The sequence below is a fragment of the Homarus americanus genome, unplaced genomic scaffold (assembly GCF_018991925.1).
Source record: "Homarus americanus isolate GMGI-L3 unplaced genomic scaffold, GMGI_Hamer_2.0 scaffold32063, whole genome shotgun sequence".
Classification (NCBI taxonomy): domain Eukaryota; kingdom Metazoa; phylum Arthropoda; class Malacostraca; order Decapoda; family Nephropidae; genus Homarus; species Homarus americanus.
In genome coordinates this window covers 324,375-346,757 of record NW_024753223.1, presented here as the reverse complement: position 1 = coordinate 346,757, position 22,383 = coordinate 324,375, and the positions used below count along the sequence as shown (strand labels likewise).

The window sequence follows — 22,383 nt, the reverse complement described above, 5'->3', positions numbered from 1 at the left end:
TCCACAGTAGGGAGTTTATTATGCAGTTCACACACATGATGCTTGTAAGTTTGAACAAGTGATATGTCATAAAATAAACCAATAAACACTTACAGTATAAAACATTGCAACACTTTTCATCACTTTTAGATAGCTCAGACATTTATCATATTTACAGAATGGCATTGTGGTACATTTTACACCATGACAATTACAAATTTGAAAACTGTAAGTAAAATATTGAAAAGAATAAATAAATGCTTTGCAAACATTTATAACCACTTTACAAGCTAATATTACTGCACAATGGAGGGCACAAGTGTGTGGGATGGATATCAAGATAAAATTTAAAGGGCTCCCCCACTCAGCCTTCTAGCTTCACTGCCTAGACAACACTGATGTTTCATGGTTGGTGTGCTATGGACTGTTGCCAAGTGACCAATTAGTGAAGGATTACCATGAGAGGAAGCCTACCAGAATGATGAGCCAAAATTTCAAGCGTCAATCAGAATTACTTGATTTTTCTTGAATTTTCTTCCCTTGAATGATGATTTGGGGCGTCAGTGCCAATTGGAAGAGATTAACTTTATGCCTGTGTCAAGGTGAATGAGTGTTGTTCAAGAGAACTTTCCAAAGTTGAGCTCCAGGAACAGAAGCCAAAAGGTGGCAATAAAGGTCAGAAAGGGAATATTTGTGTAAGGCAGTGGTTCTCAACCAGGGTTCCATAACCATCCTTCACGGTTTCCACAAAATTCAATAACAATAAAAAATGAAAGTTCAGCAGTTTATAAGTCATAAATGGAACTCTTTTAACTTGAGCTTGGCTTCAACATAAAAATAATTTTTTTTATTATTATTACAGTATTATTTTACTTGGTAAAACCTCGATAAATCAAATTTCAATATATCAGAATTTGCTTTTTTCGGACTCCGAGATGCTCTGGTCACCAGAAATACTATAAAAAAAAATCTTATGAAATGAACAACACTGACTGAATACTGTACAGAGGTCTAATCAGATTTCCTGCAAGCCTACTGAGAACTAATACACCAAGTATGTAAGCAGGCTGGGGCTTATCAGGTGTTGCCGCATTCATCAGGTTTATTTATTTATTGATTCGGTATTCTATTCTCTTATGGTTCACCATGATTAATGTAACGTCTTCAAAAAGCACCAAATGATCCTAAATTAATTGAATTATGGTGAAATTGCATAGAGATGTTAAAGGAATCTTGGGTGAGGGAGTACACTTGTGCTACCTATAGTACAGTACTGTACAGTACTGTATACAGTTTTCTCTTTATCCATGACAAATTCTGTGGTTACTTACATATAACATCATCTCGGTGACAACAGTTGTTGACAACCAGACTTATATGTCTGATTTTCAACCCAGAGTTTTCGTATTTTTTTTTTTATTGTTGATGTAATATTTTAAATAACCTTGTTATACATTTAAAGACCTTAGTTATTGAAGTGCAGTAATAACATAACTGATTTTCTTTAAACAGTTCAGATTAACAGTGGTATCTCCAACTCACCTGCCCCATATATTCACATTTTTTGGACTGGTCTGCCCCAATCTGTCTGATTTATCGAGGTTCTACTGTATATGTATTTCAATTGTCATTTTGCTTCAGAAGGGGAAAAGTAGATGGAGATGTTTTGGGTTCCAGAATATAATGCATGATGGTTTACAGGGTTCCTTGGCCAAGAAAAGGTTGACAACCAGTAGTATAAGGTGATGATGCAGATTAGGAGATGAAATGCTAAGGAGTGTGCTAATTCTGCCAACACTCAATGTGAATCACGACTTCTTAAGTGTAGCAACAGTGTACTTCATATATTCATTCATAATTTATCTGCCACTGATCAAGTCACAAGGATAGTTAAAATGAAACACAGAAATGTTAGACATTTCTTATATACATGAAAATAAAGCAGATTTAGTTTTATTCAAAATGTATACCGGTACACAAAAAACCATTTAATTTATAGTGAGGCAATGCATTTTCCCATTAAAATTGTAATTAACCCCTTCACTTAGGGGATGCCACTTTTAAAATTTTATTTGGCTAATGCCAGATGATTTTATTCAGCTCAGAGGGGACCACAAGGGATTAATTACAACTGCCAGTGCAACTATTATATATAAATATATAACTGTTGCTGGAAAAAAAATTAATCAATTAAAATAATTTAAAATTAAAAGCACAACCATATGAAGACCATACTTACATTATAATGTAGAGAATAAAACATTAGCTCTTCTATAATCTAAGAAATTCATATTTACACTAAAATCAGTGGCTTTCAGGAATGGCTTTTTTTAATTAGTGAACTTCAATGAAAATAACTACCTACTGTATTACTTTCTCACTGGTATGACACACAGAACTACTAGCTAATGTCATATGGTACATGAAACTCTTAAAATGAGTCATACAATTAAACAGCCATCATCATATAATGTATGAAAATTTCCTAAAATCTTAACAGTAAATGTTCAAAAGCATTAATTTACCGAGAGGTAGAATTTCACACCTGACTTTAAGACCCACAAATACTTGTAGTTTCAACACAACTGACCACCACACTTACTGTCAGAGGGCAGAATAATCCTGCAGTCATAAAATCTTAGCAGTCATTGTTACTGGCATTTATCTTAACCTTGATGATTCCTATTAGTGCATAGCAGTAGTGAGGCAGAGGTTTGTATTATGACCAACACAAAGTGGCAAGGAGCACTATAACATGCAGTAGGCTGCACTCCCATCCACAGAGTAAACTTAGATCAATGTCAATTCTATTTTTTGGCAATCACAGAGGCAACTTCATTCATGATGAAAAATATATCTTAATGTATAAAATACAAATAAGAAGGAAAGTTTTTCATAAGATTGTACTTGTAACAATTGCACCCTTTGCAAATGTATACACTATTTCCATATTAAAGTTGACAAAGTTACTGAAATTTTACCCTGCATTTCTTGCTTAAACCATGTACGTACTCTTTTAATTACAGATTAGCACTTAGCAGAAATTTTAATATTATTGTACCACCCTTTCCACACTGCACTGTCACACCAAAAAAGTGTTTGTCATATAATTTGCAAACTAAGACAATAGTTAATGTTATAATAATCAACTGAAGGATAATGCACTGAGCTTTTTGATGCACAGGTATTTCAAGATAATTTTCTCCCACAGATGGAATAAAGCAAAGTATCCCCTCAAAGCTGCCAACACGGCAAATTTCTTGCCATTCTCTATCTCTCCCTCCCTTTTCCACCCCTTCCTTTGACAATTCTTCAAATCTATAACGTCCCTCCACATTCGCCTTCAAGATGTCTCTCTATATGCTAGATCTTATGATGACACTTTAAATATTATCATCTTTTGTCACAATAATGACACTCCACTATTATGTTTAAGTTGACACTTCATATTTAACATGTACAATGTAACTCAAAACAGAATCTTTATTAATTAAATCCACTCTAATTTTTTACGACAAATTGATACCGAATCTATGATTTAACTACAGTACTTCGAATCTTTATGATGTAACTCTTAAAAAAGAATCAGAAAATTAATAACTGCCCAACTACCCTCCATCAAGGCATAAAAAAATAGTACCAATGGGGGAGAGAAGATCGTATTTCATTCTTCATACTCAAAACACCTTTACTTTATCCTCATCTCAATGTGACTATCCCCATGCACTTTTTAATGCCCAACTAATGTATATTCATTCTCAGTGCAGTACTTTACATTCTACAACATCCTTACAACTATTCTCACAAAAAGAATAATCTAGAATCATTCATATTGTAGAAGTGAGAAAAATGTCCTAAACCAAAAATGTGGTTTCAACACTTAATCTGAGTTTGATGTATTATTAGCAATGTAATCCCTTCAAAATTATAAAATTGGAATGTCCATCAGTTATTACCTCAATAAATAACTATAACCCAAGTAGCATGTACAGGGCATTAAAACTGACAGAGCTGCAACATAACAATGTCTATGCTGCATGCTGAACTCATTACTATATCAGTTATAACCAACACATTATTGGTAAAGTCCCTGTGCCTTATAAGGATATACAGTACTGTATAAAGAAAATAAACCCCAAACACTAAAAATTAAATTATACCAATTTCCCATATAAAAAATCTTCTAAGGTTTCAACTAAGATGGTTCTGTACTAGGATGCATTCTGGGTGTAAGGCAGGGATAAGGATATACGTACTGTATGTCTTGTTCTATTCAAAATCAGTCACGTCCGCATCTGATTTGACACTGTTTGTTGGTAAGACTTTACACAATGGGTAAGAGTATAAAATTTTCTGCATTAAAAAAATGGGTGCTAATCCAATTATTCTTTAAACATGTACTGTATTGTACATAAATTATGATGCACTTCAGGAATAAACACCATTTATTTTTTCTTTATACAGTATTACCACAAAAACATAGATAATGTTAAGTAATGTAAAAAATAATTTAATACAGATTGACCATCAATTATCCAGTAATCACTGGTCTGGTACCACCGCTGGTCAACACAAAATGTCCAGGAGGTTTATTGAACTGCCTTTTTTGTTTTTGTGTTACTGGTGTACCACACTTCCCTCAAATTATTTTATTTATAATTTTTATCAATTATTACTCTTATTTAACCCCAACTATGTTTGAAAAGAAAGGAGCAAGTGTTGGTGGCGGTACAAAAATGCAAACAAGTTAAGGTACAACTTTTGAAGCAAATTGACAGTTGTACTTTGGTACAAAGCTGGTGTGATTTATATGGTGTAGGTTTGACCTCTGGGCTACGTCGAGAGTAAACCACACAGTTCTACCAACCCCCCCTGCTGACTCAGAGACGTGTGTGGCTGCAGAAGTATTATGCTGTGTGTATACTGTGATGTCACATCAGGGGAGGCAGCACGACTGGGCTGGTGATACAGTCACAGCCCACTTCCTCCACACATACGTTCACTTCGCACACGTTATAGTCAAGATTTTGTTGTGTATGAACCTATCTCCACTTACTTAATGGAAGTATGGGAAAATTGGGTTCAATATACAAAATTTCAATTTACTGCAATTTTTTTTTTATATACAGGTACCTATATGTTCTACTATATTGATATCCTAGCATCCTAGGATGACTTAAGAGTTAGCATGAAGTGTTTAGCTAGTGGGTCGGAGGGAAGATGTCTAGTAAAGTATTAGAGGGTACAGTACCATGGAAAAACCAACAATAGTCAGTCTTGCTGCTGGTTCCAATGATGCCGGAAAATTGGTGGTCAACATGAATATTTTCAAATTCAGTGTTTTTTTTTTATTTTTTTTTTTTTTACCTTTTCAAGCTTTTATGCCCTCTAAAATCATTCTTTAACTTCTAATGATAAACTTAATTTTCTATGTGACACCTACTTCCAAAATTGTTTTTGATACATTAACTTTGTTCGTTTCATATTGAAAATGTTAAATTTTTTATACAGTATATGGTGCAAATGTAAAATAATTTATTGAATCCGCTAATCTTATAAAACTTGGCACTACCATTTGTTCTTCTTATTTATATTTATTACCTTGTAAATATATGCCTACTTTTTATTAATATGATTTGAAGCCTACATGTTTATGTGTGATGGACCAGGGTGAGGCATGTTCATATGATAAAGTACACCAAGACGAGACATGGCTGCATGGTGGTGCATCTGCTGATGCATAGGATGGTGCATGGTCATTGGTGGTTGCATATGAGCAACCTGAGGATGATGCATCATGCCCTGAGGTACACTCAAGGGATCTACCAGTACAGTTTGTTCAACCTGAGCTGGAGCTTCTGTAATCTCAGTAACAACTAGAGAATTTTCGTCTTCAGTAGCAGTAGCAATCTCTTGGTATGCTCCAAGATTGCGTGCAGCCTCAGCTGCCTCATCCACCACTGGTCTCATGTGTGGGTGCTGTTGATGTTGTGGCACCACACCATGATGATGAGGGTGTTGTTGCTGCTGCTGTTGCTGCTGCTGCTGCTGCTGTTGTTGTTGCTGCTGCTGCTGCTGTTGTTGTTGCTGCTGCTGTTGCTGCTGTTGTGGTTGCTGTTGTGGTTGCTGTTGTGGTTGCTGATGGACTACCCCAGCCTGGCCCATGTGTGGCATCTTAGGATCCATACCTACCCGTTTCTCCAAATGCTTGGCCAATGGCAGTCCATCGACACGTTTTTTACGTAAATAATTCTCAGAGTATGTCATTTCCTGAGGAACATTATGTTTACTCACCAAATGGTTACGCAGCTTGCTACGGTCATAGTATTCTTTGCCACAATAAGTACAAACCTCTGCCTTCCTACGATCATTATGAGCACGTTTAATATGAGTATTAAGTTCCCCTACCCTCTTATAACACTTACCACATATCTGACAGTAGAAAGATGGTTTCTCATGCATCTTGACTCTATGATATCGAAGAGCATCTGAGGTAGCAAAGCGCTCACCACAGTACTGACAATTATAAAGGAGGATACGAAGATGTACAACATTAATATGTCGCAAAAGGTCTGTCTTTGTTGCATATCTTTCACCACACCTATCACATTGTTCTTTGAACTCAGAGTGCATTTTCACTTTGTGCATTTTTAGGGACACTTTGAGGACGGTCTTGCCACAAATCTCACACTGAACCTTAGGCTTTGTGGAGGAACCACAATGGGCCTCCTGATGTTCTCTTAACTTCTTGTTGGAAGGAGCCATGAAGCCACAATCACTACATAAATACTCAGTCGTCTTGCGGTATGTGAGGCTCTTGTTATGATGCTTTCTCATGTGGAATGTAAGACCTGGAAGACTACCTAGCTTGCATCCGCATTCTCCACAAGTGAAATCATTTGCGTTCTGCCCAGTATCATTTAGGTGTTTGCTATTAATGTGCATCTTAAGCTTATACTTGAATAAGAAAGTCTCATGACACTCTTCACAAGTATAAGTTCTGTCTTTAAAGGCAGTTTTTGCTCTGCCTTTACCTTCAGTATGACATATTTCTTGATGATACCAAAGATCATCCTTCCGGAGAAAGTGTTTGTCACATTCCCTGCATGGATGACTTGTCTCAGAGTTATTTGCTTTGCCCTTGTTAAAATAAGTGATTACACCATTTTCAAGAACAGTTTCCTCAACTTCAAGAGGAGTGTTATCAATCACTGTATGAACCTCTTTTTTATGAGTAATGAGATCTGTATATTTCTTGAACTCTGAGTCACATTCTGCGCAGTGATATATTTTAGGCCCTTTATAAGGTAAAATCTTCCTTTTATTGGATGAAGGGTACTGGCCACCAAGCCCACGGCCAATCAGAGTAGACCGTGTAGCTGGCCTGCCTCTACCCCTTCCCCTTCCTCGAACCCTTCCTCGTCCCCTACCTCTTCCTCTCCCTCTTGTTCTCCTTCTCTTACGCTCATCCTCAGAGTCATCGTCAAAGTCTACGTCGCATTCAATACTTTCAAAGCCATCATCTAGAGGCTCTGTCTTTATTTTGACTTCTGTATCATCAGCAAGAACTGTAGCTTTACGTTTCCTGCCTCTCTGACTATAAGTTACTCTTTCTTCCTGTTTAATCTCTTTTTCATCCTCAGAACTACTATCTTCTGCAGCATTTTGAGTAAAGCGCTGCTGCTGCTGCTGTTGATGCTGCTGTTGCTGCTGTTCAGCTTTAGCTTGTGCAACAGCACTGTAATAAAGTTCTTGAACCATTTCTTTTACTCTGTCATGTCTCTGGATTACAGAATCTGCCTCATTGACAAGATTTGTGCATCCTGAACAGAGGCAGGTATTAGATTCCATATTTACCATTTTCCGACTAACTAGGTGACTGATGACTTCAAGGACAGTCTTTTGAGTGTAAAGAAGACGTTGGTCATGTTCATACATAAAAAAATCATTGAGGATCTTACCAGTTTTGCCACAGATAAAACAAGTGTACTGTCTTGTGCGCTTCACTATCTTCTTCTGTGAATCTTCATCCTCTTCAAAGTCATCTGCCAAACCTACAATTTCCATAAGACAAAAATTAAGAAAATATATATATATATATATATATATATATATATATATATATATATATATATATATATATATATATATATATATATATATATATATATATATATATATATATATATATATATATATATATATATATATATATATATATATATATATATATATATATATATATATATATATATATATACAGTATATATATACAGTATATATTTATATTGACCAAAATATAAAATAAATTTATTAAACTATATAAAAGATTAAAAGGATTGGCATTTGAGAGCAAAGGACATTCACAAATGCTGAACCTGTAGTGTGTATATAAAAATCATTTAAAATTATATACAATAATATGTACTACCGGTATGTGTTTTAGAAACAACAAAAGGTAAGAAGTTGATAAATTTATCAGCCAAAAGGCTAAAGAATATTTTGTTTTCCACTTCTGCTTTTACATTAAACTCCACTAGCATCATTAACACTGACACTAGGCAGTCTTTTAGAGGCCATTTCACACAGAAACACTAAAATTTTGAGAGTACAACACAAAATGTTAAGTGGGGTGACTCGTGCTGCAGGTAAAGGCTTGCGAGCTAGCCACCATCTGTTCACCGCGAATTGTTGAAATCGTGAATCGTAAACGCTCAAAAGGCAAGGGTCTACAGTACTATATTTAACCTGAACAGTAAACTGAGCAAAAAAAAAAAAAATCAGTGCCATGATCATGACTTGTACTTAAGGCACTCATAGGTAGGAGCATGACAGGATTAAAACATTACTGCAAAACAATATCACAATGAGATCTTTTAAATTCATTCACAAGCCAGTCAAACGTATAATATTCTCTCTAATGGAGACAATAATTTGTGATGGCAAGTGTACAGAGGCATGACAAATGGGTGTTGGGCAACTGTTGAAATTTACATTCGTCTGAGACGTATTAAATAAAATGAAACACTCAAGGAAATAAGAAAAAGATGCACATCTTGCCTCAGATAAATGTTCTAACATAAAACAACTGGGATATATACGAAGAGATAAATGACCCAGCACTAGATATTACTAAAATACTTTTAAAGATAAAGACTCCTGATACTGGCAACACCATGAGTTGGTCAAAACACATCAGCTGACCACTCTATAGTGACCAGCTTCCTACTTCATTTTGATACTTTTACTTCAAGCATAATTTGCTTAGATAAGGTTCCTGTAATGTTTGGTTGGATCTACTCTCATAGTACTGTAGAAAAAACACTGAGTAAATTTCAACAGTAACATCCTCTCAAACCTGGTAACACCACCACTTCTTGCCTCATGCTTAAGTTTCCTTCAATATTATATATTCTGGTATTATTTAGTAAAGTCTACTGTTGTAGCTTTGTAGATAAAATACCCAGTATGCTCCGACAATGATATTCACACCCACTGAAACAAAAGCTTTTTGCTACATACAGTTGGTGCTGGTTTTGTTGTGTTTATAAACTTTAAAGACAGGTTTTGATTAAACATTATTTTGCTTGGACATTCTTTTTCATTGCAACTAAAAGTCTACCACTGACTTGTGTAAATACAGAAGTATAGAGGCAGGTACAGTCCCCCAAAAAAGTATCATTAAGCTTTCCATCGCTACAATTTGAAACGCGAGACAAAGTGCTTTGATATGATCCCCAGTGCATCATCATAAGTTGGTTCACCTGTTTGCCATATCAGCAACAGCTAGAGATGAGGATAGGACTGAGGGAGGGAGACATCCCTGTATGGCATACCAAATACTTCAATATAACAAGAAATCCATCAAGCTATATTAATGTATGTATCATGCTGGGTAGAAGCAAGGCATATGTAAACAAGCCATTGACTGAGAGATACAAAAACACTGAAATATAGTAATAGGCAGCTACCAAACAGGGAGGTACTACCACCTGTGAAAATATTGGAAGCATAATTTGTTGTCTAATGGTAAACCCTGCTGCTATTTGGCATCACAAAAATTGTGACCAAGTCCCAGGTTGCTGGTCTGACTTTCTGCCTCATTTACACACAATTGCAGGGTCTCAATTGTCTCTCTTACCATTGACAACACAACATACATATATTGTTTCTCACTATTGATTTATATTTTGTTTTATTTTTTGTATTTCTTTAGTTCTTTGTTATTAATATTAGTGTTATTATTATTGTTACCTGTATCATTATTTTGTTATTACTTAATTTTTAATTTTTAATTTTGCATTATTATTATTATTATTATTATTATTATTATTATTATTATTATTATTATTATTATTGATATTACTGTATTACACCTTTTCACATATCCGTTGAGACATTGTTACATAACTATTTGACAAATTTCATAACCGAATGACAGAACACATATCGAATGACAATCTAAAATAACTGTCAGTGGTACGTCATTCTCCAATTGTTACATTCTCAAACTATACTGTATGTAGACTGTCGGTTTATTGTTCACGTCTGTCAACTTCATAACTTATGTCAATCACTTCCGTTAGCATGAACGAACAGTTATTTTAGATTGTCATTCGATATGTGTTCTGTCATTCGGTTATGAAATTTGTCAAATAGTTATGTAACAATGTCTCAACGGACATGTGAAAAGGTGTCCTATTATTATTTTTTAATTGTATTTTTATTATTATTATTATTAATATTACTGTATTATTATTATTTTTTAATTGTGTATTATTATTATTATTATTATTATTATTATTATTATTATTATTATTATTATTATTATTATTACATTTTCGTCCCCCAGGCCCCAATGTGGGTCAGTGACCTGTACCCGGGTGGGCTAATCCCGTAAAAAAATAAAAAAATAAAAAATCTAAAAACCAGTTTTTGTGATATAGTCCAGAATGCAACGTTTAGCTTTATACCTAGGTATGTAAATGCCTAGCATTAACTCGCCAGGCCAACATACAGGCAATTAAAACATCTAATAATTACTTAAAAACTTAATATTAGGACACGTCGCTACCTGGCATTTAATTGCAATTCTCAAAACTCCCTCCCGCACCCCCCATCACACACGTTGCTACCGTCATCTCTTGCCCTAGAGCGAGCAGTAAACAAATGTCAACTCTCAAGGGGTGGAGATGAGTGGGATGTCGACGTCGCATTCTGGACTATATACAAAAACTGGTTTTTAAAAAAAAAAAAAAGACGTGGAGAGGGAGGTGACAATGCGTATAAGGCTCCGCTAGCTTAGGCCCAGATTATAATTTTAAACTTTTTGAAATATTTTCCAATAATAGGAACATTTTCCAGAAGGTAAAATGTTAATTTACATATCCCAATTAGGATACTCACTTTATTCTGATGAGGAAGAAGAAGGTCCTGGTTGTGGAGATTGACTAGGTGGGGGAGGGGACCCCAGTACCACCACATGTGAAGCATCTTTCATAGATAGATGAAGATAGCTGTTTTGAAAGGTTTTTGAAGATTTCCAAAAGCCCACTTCTTTGATCTGACTGAGACTCGTATGCCGAAGGAAAGGCCACAGACCCTGCATATTTCCTGGTGTCATGTGCCATTTTTTTTTTTTTAAGGGTCTGCTTGACTCACTGAGAAAATTATTTTGTCATTTGACTAGGAGACAATTTCTTACCATCTTGTGATGAGAATACAGTATACAGGGGCCTCGATTAGGGAATCTGGTTAACCATTCTTGAAGAATCTTAACCGGGCACAATATATGAGGAACCCTTGTCTCATCCATTAGCAGTTTTATCCTGATAGGTTGAGCTTGAAAATTTCCATAAATAACTTTCATATTATGGGAGTGGCTATTGGAAGGGTGCACAAAGCTCCGAGAATTTTTTTTTCAAATTTTTCGATAATTTAAAATATTTGTTTTACCATCTTGCCTTAGTTGGTTTCCTAAAGTTTTAAAATCAAGGGAATTGGAGGCAACAGAACCCCCTCGCCCACCTATAGTAAGACATTTGTGAGTGTAAGTTTCAGTGTGGCACCAGTTGTTTCATGGGGCATAACCCATCGTGATAATGTTGGTTCGCTCACCTCAGATCACCGGTGCTATCTCAGTGTTATGTATACCCTTGTTGTGAAGGGCAATGATAGCACATCTCACATCTTGTGATGTCTCCTCTATAATTACTGGCTCCATTCGATGTAAGATCGCGTTGATTATTGGCATATGTTCATTTACGACAAACATCCCGAGTCACGTAATAGTGGGGTATGCTATAACGAACGGATTCTACTACGAATATTCCTATAACGAACGGTTTTTCCTATAAAATTGAGAATGCTATAACGAACGAAACTCCTACAACGAACATTTTTTTTTTTTTTACTAATTTATTGTTTTTTTATTACAAGTATTAATGATATTCTTTATTTCAGGGGTTTAGATGCATATTTATGCACTTTTTTACATCATTCGTGCTCAAAGGTCGCAGACGTAGAACTACCAACCGTTCAGAAACCGGTCGAGTAACATTGCTAACGATACTTTTTGGGACTGTATATATGCACATTAAGATATGGAGACAGAAGCAGTTGAGGGGGAGGGGGGAGACACTTGGCAAGAATCAAATATTTTAGGCCCATGAGGTTACCTTGCTGAACATTATATAAGTGAGTTTATACTGCATATCAAAAATAGTCACAAGTAACTAACTGTGTAATAGAGGGTAGAAGAACATAAATTGAGGGTTTACTGGACAGACTGAACTCTTATTTCATTAAAATAAACTCTACTGCTGCAGTCTCTCAATACAGAATAATCATATACATACTGAAATGATACAGATACACAAACAGTGAGGTTTATTATAACTGCCATTAGATTATAATAAATGTTGTGTGAACATAATGTAGCTGGTCTACTACATATAAAATGAATTGGGTTAGAAGCTGCTGAATTATAACTGGGACAAAGGATGACAACGTTAATAACCACAATCACTACAATACTAAGGGCATAGCACAAGCTCTTCTGTAGTTTCTGTGAAGTGAAGAGAATAATGAACCTCAACTTCAAAGTAATCAACCCACTGGTATGTTGTACTTATAGTCATTATCTGGGAAGATGTAAAGGGAGTCGTTTTTTGTTTTGTTTTTTGTAATTACCCTTTTTTCTAAATACTGTACTGTACAGATTTTACTCATATCCCCATCAAAAAAGATAAGCTGGATAAATCATAACAGAATTTCATTTTAAATCATGTACAAATCTCATAAGCATCCATCACTAGTGCTGCCAAGTTGCATTCCTTTGTTTATAGCATTTAGTGCAGGGAAACTGGCATCTTCAGAACAGTTTTTAATTTCAATCATATATTTCTTTGCCCTACCTGGGAGGAAGTACAATACTGTACACACTGTAAAATTGAGAATATTAGTTGGAAAATTAGGAATGCAAGTACTGTATTGTCTGTCATAGAATTTCCAAGAATTGTTAGATTTAAATTAGCTCTACTCCCCTGGACTTAAGTTAGATACATTTTCTCCAGCATTTACAGTTCCTGCCTTGACTGGGACAACATATGGAATTCTACTTCACCTAAAACTGTCTTAAATTTTTCTCAGTACAGTCATCAACAACATTTTACACCCATTATCTGCACTTCATGGCAGCTGTTAGGTAAAACCACAATGGGATGTCACCCCTCTCCCCTCCACTCACCATCACAAACCCAGGGTGCCAGCCCAAGATATGCAGCAGAAACTAGGGGATGGACATAACTCTGGTGACCCAGCTGCCATCATGCATTTTGCTGGAAAGTTTTATGGTTGGATGCTCTTCCTAATGCCAACCCACAGTGTGGGAACAGCTGGCAAAACAAGGTAGCAACTTCCTGAGTTAATAAAAAAACTACCCACCTACCTACAATAAATTACATGCTTATAAATAACTTCAAAAATTTTACTTTGAAGTATAAAGAAGTATGAGCAATAAAGCAGGAAAATAAAGGAAGGATACAAGGATTTGGGATGCACTATTACTGAAAGGACACGTGAAGTATGTATGTGCCAAAGAATAGAACTCTCAGTTTACAAAATATTATAATTTCTTAAATTCTTTAATGACCGACTAATTGATTTTTAATATCTCCTGGCACCATAAAAACTATGGTCATTGACACCAAATATATTAAAATGAAACTAGCAATGCCTAAAATTAGTACATTATAATAATTACAAGATTTTTTAATGTCATTCAATATATTACCTTTACTTAAAGTGAAATTAATAAATAATATAATGATACACTGCAAAATAAAACTGTACCTTTCTTTGTGAGGACCTGGGACAGAGGCAGCGCACCAACCACAGCTTGCATGGTAGTATAAAATGGCCATGACTGACGCGTGTATTCGTTGATATCAGGATGGCTCAGGTCCTAGTATGGGTGACAATCAACTCCAATTAATCTCTTATGGAAAGAACAGCATTCAATATAGTGTCAACACAGCTATGTCACACTCATGTTTGGCAAAAGTTTACTTCCTTCATATGACTTACAATATACTTGCTCCACAAGTAGTTCCACTTTTTCCGAGCCTGATTAGGTGTAATCACACCTGTTAATCCTAATTCATCCACTATATTTCTGAAAAAAGAAAAGTATCATTAGGGAAAAGCACACAATGAAATAATTGTTTGTATAATTTAAATATCCAAGGAATTTACAATTAATACAATGTTTTCATAGCAAATTTATCATATTATTCATCAATGTGCAATTTATTGAGAGAGAGAGAGAGAGAGAGAGAGAGAGAGAGAGAGAGAGAGAGAGAGAGAGAGAGAGAGAGAGAGAGAGAGAGAGAGAGAGAGAGAGAGAGAGAGAGAGAGAGAGAGAGAGAGAGAGAGAGAGAGAGAGAGAGAGAGAGAGAGAGAGAGAGAGAGAGAGAGAGAGAGAGAGAGAGAGAGAGAGAGAGAGAGAGGAGAGAGAGAGAGAGAGAGAGAGAGAGAGAGAGAGAGAGAGAGAGAGAGAGAGAGAGAGAGAGAGAGAGAGAGAGAGAGAGAGAGAGAGAGAGAGAGAGAGAGAGAGAGAGAGAGAGAGAGAGAGAGAGAGAGAGAGAGAGAGAGAGAGAGAGAGAGAGAGAGAGAGAGAGAGAGAGAGAGAGAGAGAGAGAGAGAGAGAGAGAGAGAGAGAGAGAGAGAGAGAGAGAGAGAGAGAGAGAGAGAGAGAGAGAGAGAGAGAGAGAGAGAGAGAGAGAGAGAGAGAGAGAGAGAGAGAGAGAGAGAGAGAGAGAGAGAGAGAGAGAGAGAGAGAGAGAGAGAGAGAGAGAGAGAGAGAGAGAGAGAGAGAGAGAGAGAGAGAGAGAGAGAGAGAGAGAGAGAGAGAGAGAGAGAGAGAGAGAGAGAGAGAGAGAGAGAGAGAGAGAGAGAGAGAGAGAGAGAGAGAGAGAGAGAGAGAGAGAGAGAGAGAGAGAGAGAGAGAGAGAGAGAGAGAGAGAGAGAGAGAGAGAGAGAGAGAGAGAGAGAGAGAGAGAGAGAGAGAGAGAGAGAGAGAGAGAGAGAGAGAGAGAGAGAGAGAGAGAGAGAGAGAGAGAGAGAGAGAGAGAGAGAGAGAGAGAGAGAGAGAGAGAGAGAGAGAGAGAGAGAGAGAGAGAGAGAGAGAGAGAGAGAGAGAGAGAGAGAGAGAGAGAGAGAGAGAGAGAGAGAGAGAGAGAGAGAGAGAGAGAGAGAGAGAGAGAGAGAGAGAGAGAGAGAGAGAGAGAGAGAGAGAGAGAGAGAGAGAGAGAGAGAGAGAGAGAGAGAGAGAGAGAGAGAGAGAGAGAGAGAGAGAGAGAGACTTACGCAAATACAGAAGACACCTTCTTTGTGTTGTCAGGAGGCCTGGCACCACGAAGCTGAATAAATCTTATGGTTACTTCTCTTGTCCCTGGTTATAGAGATAATACTGTTACATATACAGTAACTGATGAAAATAATTTATTTTGGGTCAGTTCAGTAAATCTATTAATCATCTTAAACTCTACCTCATATTAAAGAGAATAGATAAACCACAGGTATACCTAACGTGGTTTTGAGTACTGTGTATCGAAATAATTGGCGAGAAGCCAGTTTGGCACAGGAAGTTTTTCAGTACAGGTAAAGCTCGATAAACGATGCCTCATTCAGAGATATTCCGCTTTAACAATGGTCATGAATTAAGACCATCTCACTATATATATATAATAAAAAAAATTTGCTTTAATGATATCCATCGATATTCATTGGTTAGAATTTTTTTATCTCCAGTGCAAACTATGGGTTGTAGATACTCAAATTAATCGTTGTCTTGCAAAGATTCCAGCAACACAAATTATATTTTTCTACATCAAGTCAGTGACATTTTATAAGGAAACAATATTTAACCCTATGCACCATGCATCTCCCCCTTCACTTGTCAGCCTTACCCACGCGCCACCAGACACTACAGCCGAGCTTGGTTCCTTGTCGATCATAACCCCGCCATCACACGGCTCCACGATTATGGGTCAGCATCATACATTGTACTTATCATCTTTTTTTCTTCTTATACAGTATTGTGATAGGACAGCACTAACATTTAGACTGAACTGTGTTATAGTGACTGTGAAGTGATATTTTCTGGTGTTTTGTGACTAAGTGCTTTGCTTCTGTGTTTGCGAACATGTGATCTGTGTTGGCCGATATCATTGCACTTACGTTGTCATCCCTGGTTTTTTCATATAGTTATGTACACTACAGGTTAATACTGTACATTACAGTAATATTTTTGCTCTGTATTTGTGAGTGTGAAGTGAGACATGCAGGTAAGTATAAGGTGCAGTTTACACCTTACCATGAGCTGCACATTATAGGACTTTTGGTATATCTCTCAGGGTTCACTTCCCCTAACATCTTATTTCCCCCCTGTACACCCAGCCCTTGACAATCACAGGAAAACTGTAAAATGTAACCCATACATTTGGCAAGGGATTACTGTATATGTTACTGATTTTTATAAATAAATGTATGAATATGAATGAATAAGAACATTAAATAAGAGTCTAATCAGGTGGTTTACATTACTTGGGCTATCTAGATCCTGCAAGTTAAAATTCCATATCTAAAACAAGGAGAGACAAACAGAACATGTTACAAAGACCAAAGAAATAAAATTTTCATGAATTATTGAAATGAGACTTGGATATCAGACATTTGTCTTCTAAATTTCTTCCCTCCCTACTAGTAAGCATAACTAAGTTTGTTCACTTACAGGTATTTTCAGTATTAGTTCTAACCGCTCGACTTCCATGTATGGCACTCTCTGGAATCTGTTGAAGGGCTCGGTGCATATCATCAAAAAATGGCCACGAGTGAGGTGCAGGACTCGTGCCATCTGGCCCAGTGGTACAGTACAGTTCCTACAAATAATATTAAAGCATGCATTTAAAGGGCAGAAGTACAGTAGTTGGTATCATAAAGTTTTCATTATGAACCAGCTGCTAACCAAACTGACTGATGCAAATTATGTCTAAGCTAGTTCAAATCATTCCAGGAACAAGATCTTTATTTCCATGATAATTTAATAATTATAATGCAATATAATTAATCGCTAGACATATGTGTACTCACTTTACCAACAAGTCACCATAGTTTAACTCTATTTGTAGGCCCTGCCCACAATGTGTGACTAGTACTGAATTAAAACAAAGTCTCAAATAGGTAACTAAGATATAATATATTTCCAAATTAGTAAATCTTTCCTAAGTGCAGTACAAGAAGAAGCCCCAGGAGGTGGATTTTGAAGCCTCAGTCATCATTTATGATTGGAGGCTGGAGAGTCAAATTCTGATTTGGCTACACACTCTAGGAGTGCAGTATATACGGTACAGGATTAACCCTTAGGCTTCGGGTCACATCATTTGATGTTCTGATCTTCCATGGGCCTATCTAAATAAAAAGGGTGGGTCTGGGTAGATTATGTTACCAAATAGGTATTTATCTTTCATTCACACTTTTTCTTTTTTATTACGGAGAATAGCCCACCCGGGCACAGTGAGGCCTAGCATATCTATTTTAGAATTTGGCAGAATGATAGTCTTCCAGTCTCTTCTCAGCTTTTGTATTGTAGGAATCTCACCCTTGGACTTGACTCATGGGTAGTTGGTTTTGTACGAAAAAAGAAAAGAAAAAAGAACCAGTTGCCAAAATATCTATCCAGCGTCGCTCTTTTTAGCAAGAAGGTCACATCTAGCCCAATGTTTTGGAGGGGTAGTTGTTATAAATGAAGCAGTGCATATGAGTGTTAATGGATGCAGTACTGAATTATAAGGCATTGAAGCAATCCACAAACTGGGAATAAACCCACTGAGGTGCAGATTTTGGAAGGATTAGAACATATTGGTCCCACTGTACAACCTAATTCTGCTCAGCCAGATTTAAAATCCTCTGAAGGATTCAAACAGGTTCATCACTAAACATAGAAGAACATTGAAGAAGCCTGAGAGAAATTTGTTACACACAGAGTTGATAATGTAATTCCTCAGAATTTAAAGCTAAATCTCCTTCATCTAGTACAGTGCAGACAGAACAGGAAAGAATGAGACAAAAGCTTTGTCATCCTATAATTTTTGCTTTTCTGTATTTCCTTTCTTACCTTGTACTTAGCAACAAGGTAATTCCACTTCTTCCTAAGCTGGTTGGGGTTCAGAATATGCTCCAGCCCCAGCTCCTCCATAATCTCTCTGTAGAGAAAATTATATAAATTAATAATATAAGCTGGAACTGAGGGATATTTGAGGATGGACATGCTAATGAAATTTTGTGTACAAATAATTGGCATAAACTTGAGGCATTATTGTAGATGGTGAATATCATAACAGAACATATCTGGCAAGGAAGTTAAAAAGAATTAACACCAGAGAGAAGTTGCATATTGTTCTTGATTCTAGCCATCCTGTACTATAATGTGGAATGGCTTCCCAGTGATTGAAAGAGAAAAATAAATGCAAAAGATACACTGTATAATTCCATTAATATGTGGCTCCTCCACAACTCGGTTCACCCAACTTTATACCTGATGGTGTCAGTTGTACAGTAATACCTGTACTGTATATTAATGCATTTTATAATATACAGTATTATTATAAGAATAATAAGTATTATTATGTGGACATAATATATTATCTATGTATACTAACATGTAAGTCAATGGGTTAGTCAGCCCCATTATTCATTCTGTCATTGTTAGTCGTGGTCATCAGGAACACATCCCCAATGAACAATGAGGACTCCCTGTACAGTACATACCGGTATATGAAACAATTATTTATATAAGAATAAACACTTAATAAAACTTACGTATACGTGGTCTGAATTCCCGTTTCAAGAAAATCTGAATGTCGGGCAACCCGTAGTTCAATGAATCTTCTGGTTAGTTCATTAGGCCCTGACAAATAAGAAAAAGTAATTAGGCAGTCATTGTAACTGGGGGCAGACTATCACGGGTTAGTATGTTTATATTTCTCCATCAAGAGGATATTGTAAAAATACATTACGTACATCTAATTGTGTTCCTTCAGCATAGTAAGGTAAACAGAGAAGTTGGCCAAAAGGCATTAAAATTGCACTCAAGAGTTTACTGTACTACGGGTATAATGTTTTATCCATAAATGAGTGGGATGAGGGGTTGGGCGGGAAGGGGGTGATAATACACCAATAATTAAGAATCTGAGTCACAGTTTATGAGTGAGATAATTGCAGTCTTGGAACAGAATATACAACTTCCTTTTGTTATATTTCATTATACAATAAAAAAAGAAGTTGCAAATATTTTTTATTTGGGAAAGCTGAGTGAGAAAGAAAAAGTTACTGCAGTTGACCTTACTTACATAAAAATTCAGGTGATGCTCGAGATTTTAGCTTGTTGACATTAGCACCACGAAAATGCTTCATTACTTGTCCCATCTCCTTCATGAATGCCCAGGTGCGCTCTCCCCCTGCCATCTCTTCATCCTAGAAATGTATAAGGTATGCATATTGTAATAAAAGTAATACAGTATGTATTAATGAGTAAACTAAAAACTTAAACAAATCATACCTTGCAGTATCACAAATTATAAGTACCAATAATAATATCCAGTAATGAGTATAACATTACAGCTTCAATGGTGGAGCTGTGCACATGGTGTATTTGTACTTATGCTGTACAGTATAGCATGGGGGACTGTGGGTGAAATAAGTGGAACACTTATGCAGGGATTGCAAACCTATGATATGTTTGTCCACCATCACACTCCAAAGGAATTAGGCACACCTTGATAATCGTGATGGTGACGTCTTTTATGGCATCATTTTTTGCTAGAATGCTCTTTGGAAACACCACAAGGAATAAGAATTGTTAAAAAGTAAATCATTCACTTGCAAGTTAGGTTTTACAGAAGCCAGCATTTGCAATGGACAAACATAATGATCGCTTCATGATAACTGTACAATTCAATCTGATCAGCTCAAATATTTCAAGATACCTTGGACAATTCCTAATGATCTAACAGGCAGCATCAACCTATTGTCTTCACTACCCTGCAAACATTTTACACTTGAGTACAGTTGAGTCGCATCTTACACGGGGGTTACATTCAAAAGATGGTGCACGAAGGCAAAAATGCGTATAGACAAAATTACCCTTGAAAATCCCTTAAACCATCCATAAAGTACATGATTATATATACCTGTGAACAGCACATCTGGCAGCTTGGCTGGTTAGGCCTATTTCAGTTTAAATGTGTGCCACACATAGTATGATCCAATAAAATAATAAATTTATTATCATAAGGTCAAAAACATAAAGGGAATTAATCATTGTGCATGTAGAAGTAAGCAGCGAGAGTGGGATGAAGAGAACTACAACTGGCGTTTCTTCACTCACTGCTCCGCTCTCTCACCATCTCCTGCTAAACGGCAATGCAGTATTTTTTTCCTCTTTTTCTTTAATCATCACATTTACTGGCAGAGTACATATTAATTTATGTACAAAGAATAAGTTCTTCTACAGCCATACCTCCCAAGCATCCAGCTCACAACATAGTTCAGGCAATCCCCAGCTCAGACGACTCAAAGACGTGTGGAGGCAACCATGGTGAGTGTGTACAAGGACTAAAAACATTAAGGACAGACCGCTGTAATGTCATAAACTTTAGCTCTGCTGCATTCAATGACGTCACGGTAGAGACGCAAATCATGTGGTGACCAGATGGTGATGGCCTTGCCTTGATTGACGTTTAATTGTTTCATTTTTTTTAGAATACTCGTAAGGTTAAGGCTCTTCTCTGGCCAGGCATTACAAAATGAATGCCTTGTGTTCTCAGTCCTTCAGAAAATAAGTTAAATATTAAAAAAAAAAGAAGCTAGCAAAATATTACATGGAAACCACTGGGGGGTGCCAGGCATTTCACTGATGACATGAACGAAGGAACTCATCTGTTGAGCCTATGATCAATGCAAAGAGCAATGTCTCACAGTCTTCTGGATGACCTGATATTGAATGACATTTCAGAATTAAGAAACGACAAGAAATCTTCCCTTGCGTCTTGAAACAAACGAGGTGTTGACACCTGAAACCCATGTACCAATGTACTTAACTTTAATTTTATCAAGATTATTAAATATGTTCGGAGTTATTACTTATTTTTATTTATTCCTCACATTTACTGGTAGTATATATATTATTTTAAGAAAACTATGACTACAGGAGAAAAATATACATAAAAGTTTTTCCTAAATACTCCCTGCTAAAATAAGGGGGGGGAGGTGCCTCTTATATGGCCGTGTGTTTTATATGCTGTCATCTCCCCCAGCCATACGCTCCTACAACCCCCCCCCCCCAGCCAAGCACATAAAGTTGAACGAGTGTAAGTTAAATATGCATAAGATGTGGCATGACTGTACACTACCAGTTATCTGAAGTGCTAGGGACTGATAGGCTTTCAGAATTTTTTTTTTTTTAATTTTATATGTACAGTATCTACCCAAGGAACCTCTACAGGCATGTATATACAGCATACTGTATATAAAAATATATATAAAAATCTACAGAACACACCACCTGATCAGGGAGTGGTGTGGGAAAGTCATATGAATGCCACTGCAAAGGCTATACAAGAGGTCCTCAACACATGTGAGTTCTACATACACAATTTCATGTACCGTACTGTACAGTATATATGAGGAGCCCATTTCTCCCAGAAACTCCTAATATGTGAGAAAAATTCACCCTTATGGGGTCAAGCACGTGATACCTGTAGTGTGTTTTGTGCCACTTTTCCCTCACATAGCCAAGCCATGCCATGCCACAACTGATGTGTACTATCTGCCTATCAGCCCAAA

At 36.5% G+C, this 22,383-nt stretch overlaps 1 protein-coding gene across 3 annotated transcripts in view; it reads right to left on the bottom strand.

Moving 5' to 3' along the window:
• Positions 1 to 1,906: 1,906 nt before the first annotated feature.
• Positions 1,907 to 22,383, bottom strand: part of LOC121855306 — a 45,620-nt gene continuing 25,143 nt past the window's right edge. For all 3 annotated transcript variants that reach the window (XM_042350187.1, XM_042350188.1, XM_042350189.1), the window contains 8 exons: positions 19,890 to 20,013; positions 19,360 to 19,447; positions 18,656 to 18,743; positions 17,273 to 17,420; positions 15,847 to 15,931; positions 14,566 to 14,653; positions 14,332 to 14,443; positions 1,907 to 8,033 (listed from right to left, as the gene is read on the bottom strand). In XM_042350187.1, coding sequence (XP_042206121.1) covers positions 5,623 to 8,033; positions 14,332 to 14,443; positions 14,566 to 14,653; positions 15,847 to 15,931; positions 17,273 to 17,420; positions 18,656 to 18,743; positions 19,360 to 19,447; positions 19,890 to 20,013 — 3,144 coding nt within the window. In that variant the 3' untranslated portion in view covers positions 1,907 to 5,622. The remainder of the gene's footprint in view (positions 8,034 to 14,331; positions 14,444 to 14,565; positions 14,654 to 15,846; positions 15,932 to 17,272; positions 17,421 to 18,655; positions 18,744 to 19,359; positions 19,448 to 19,889; positions 20,014 to 22,383) is intronic.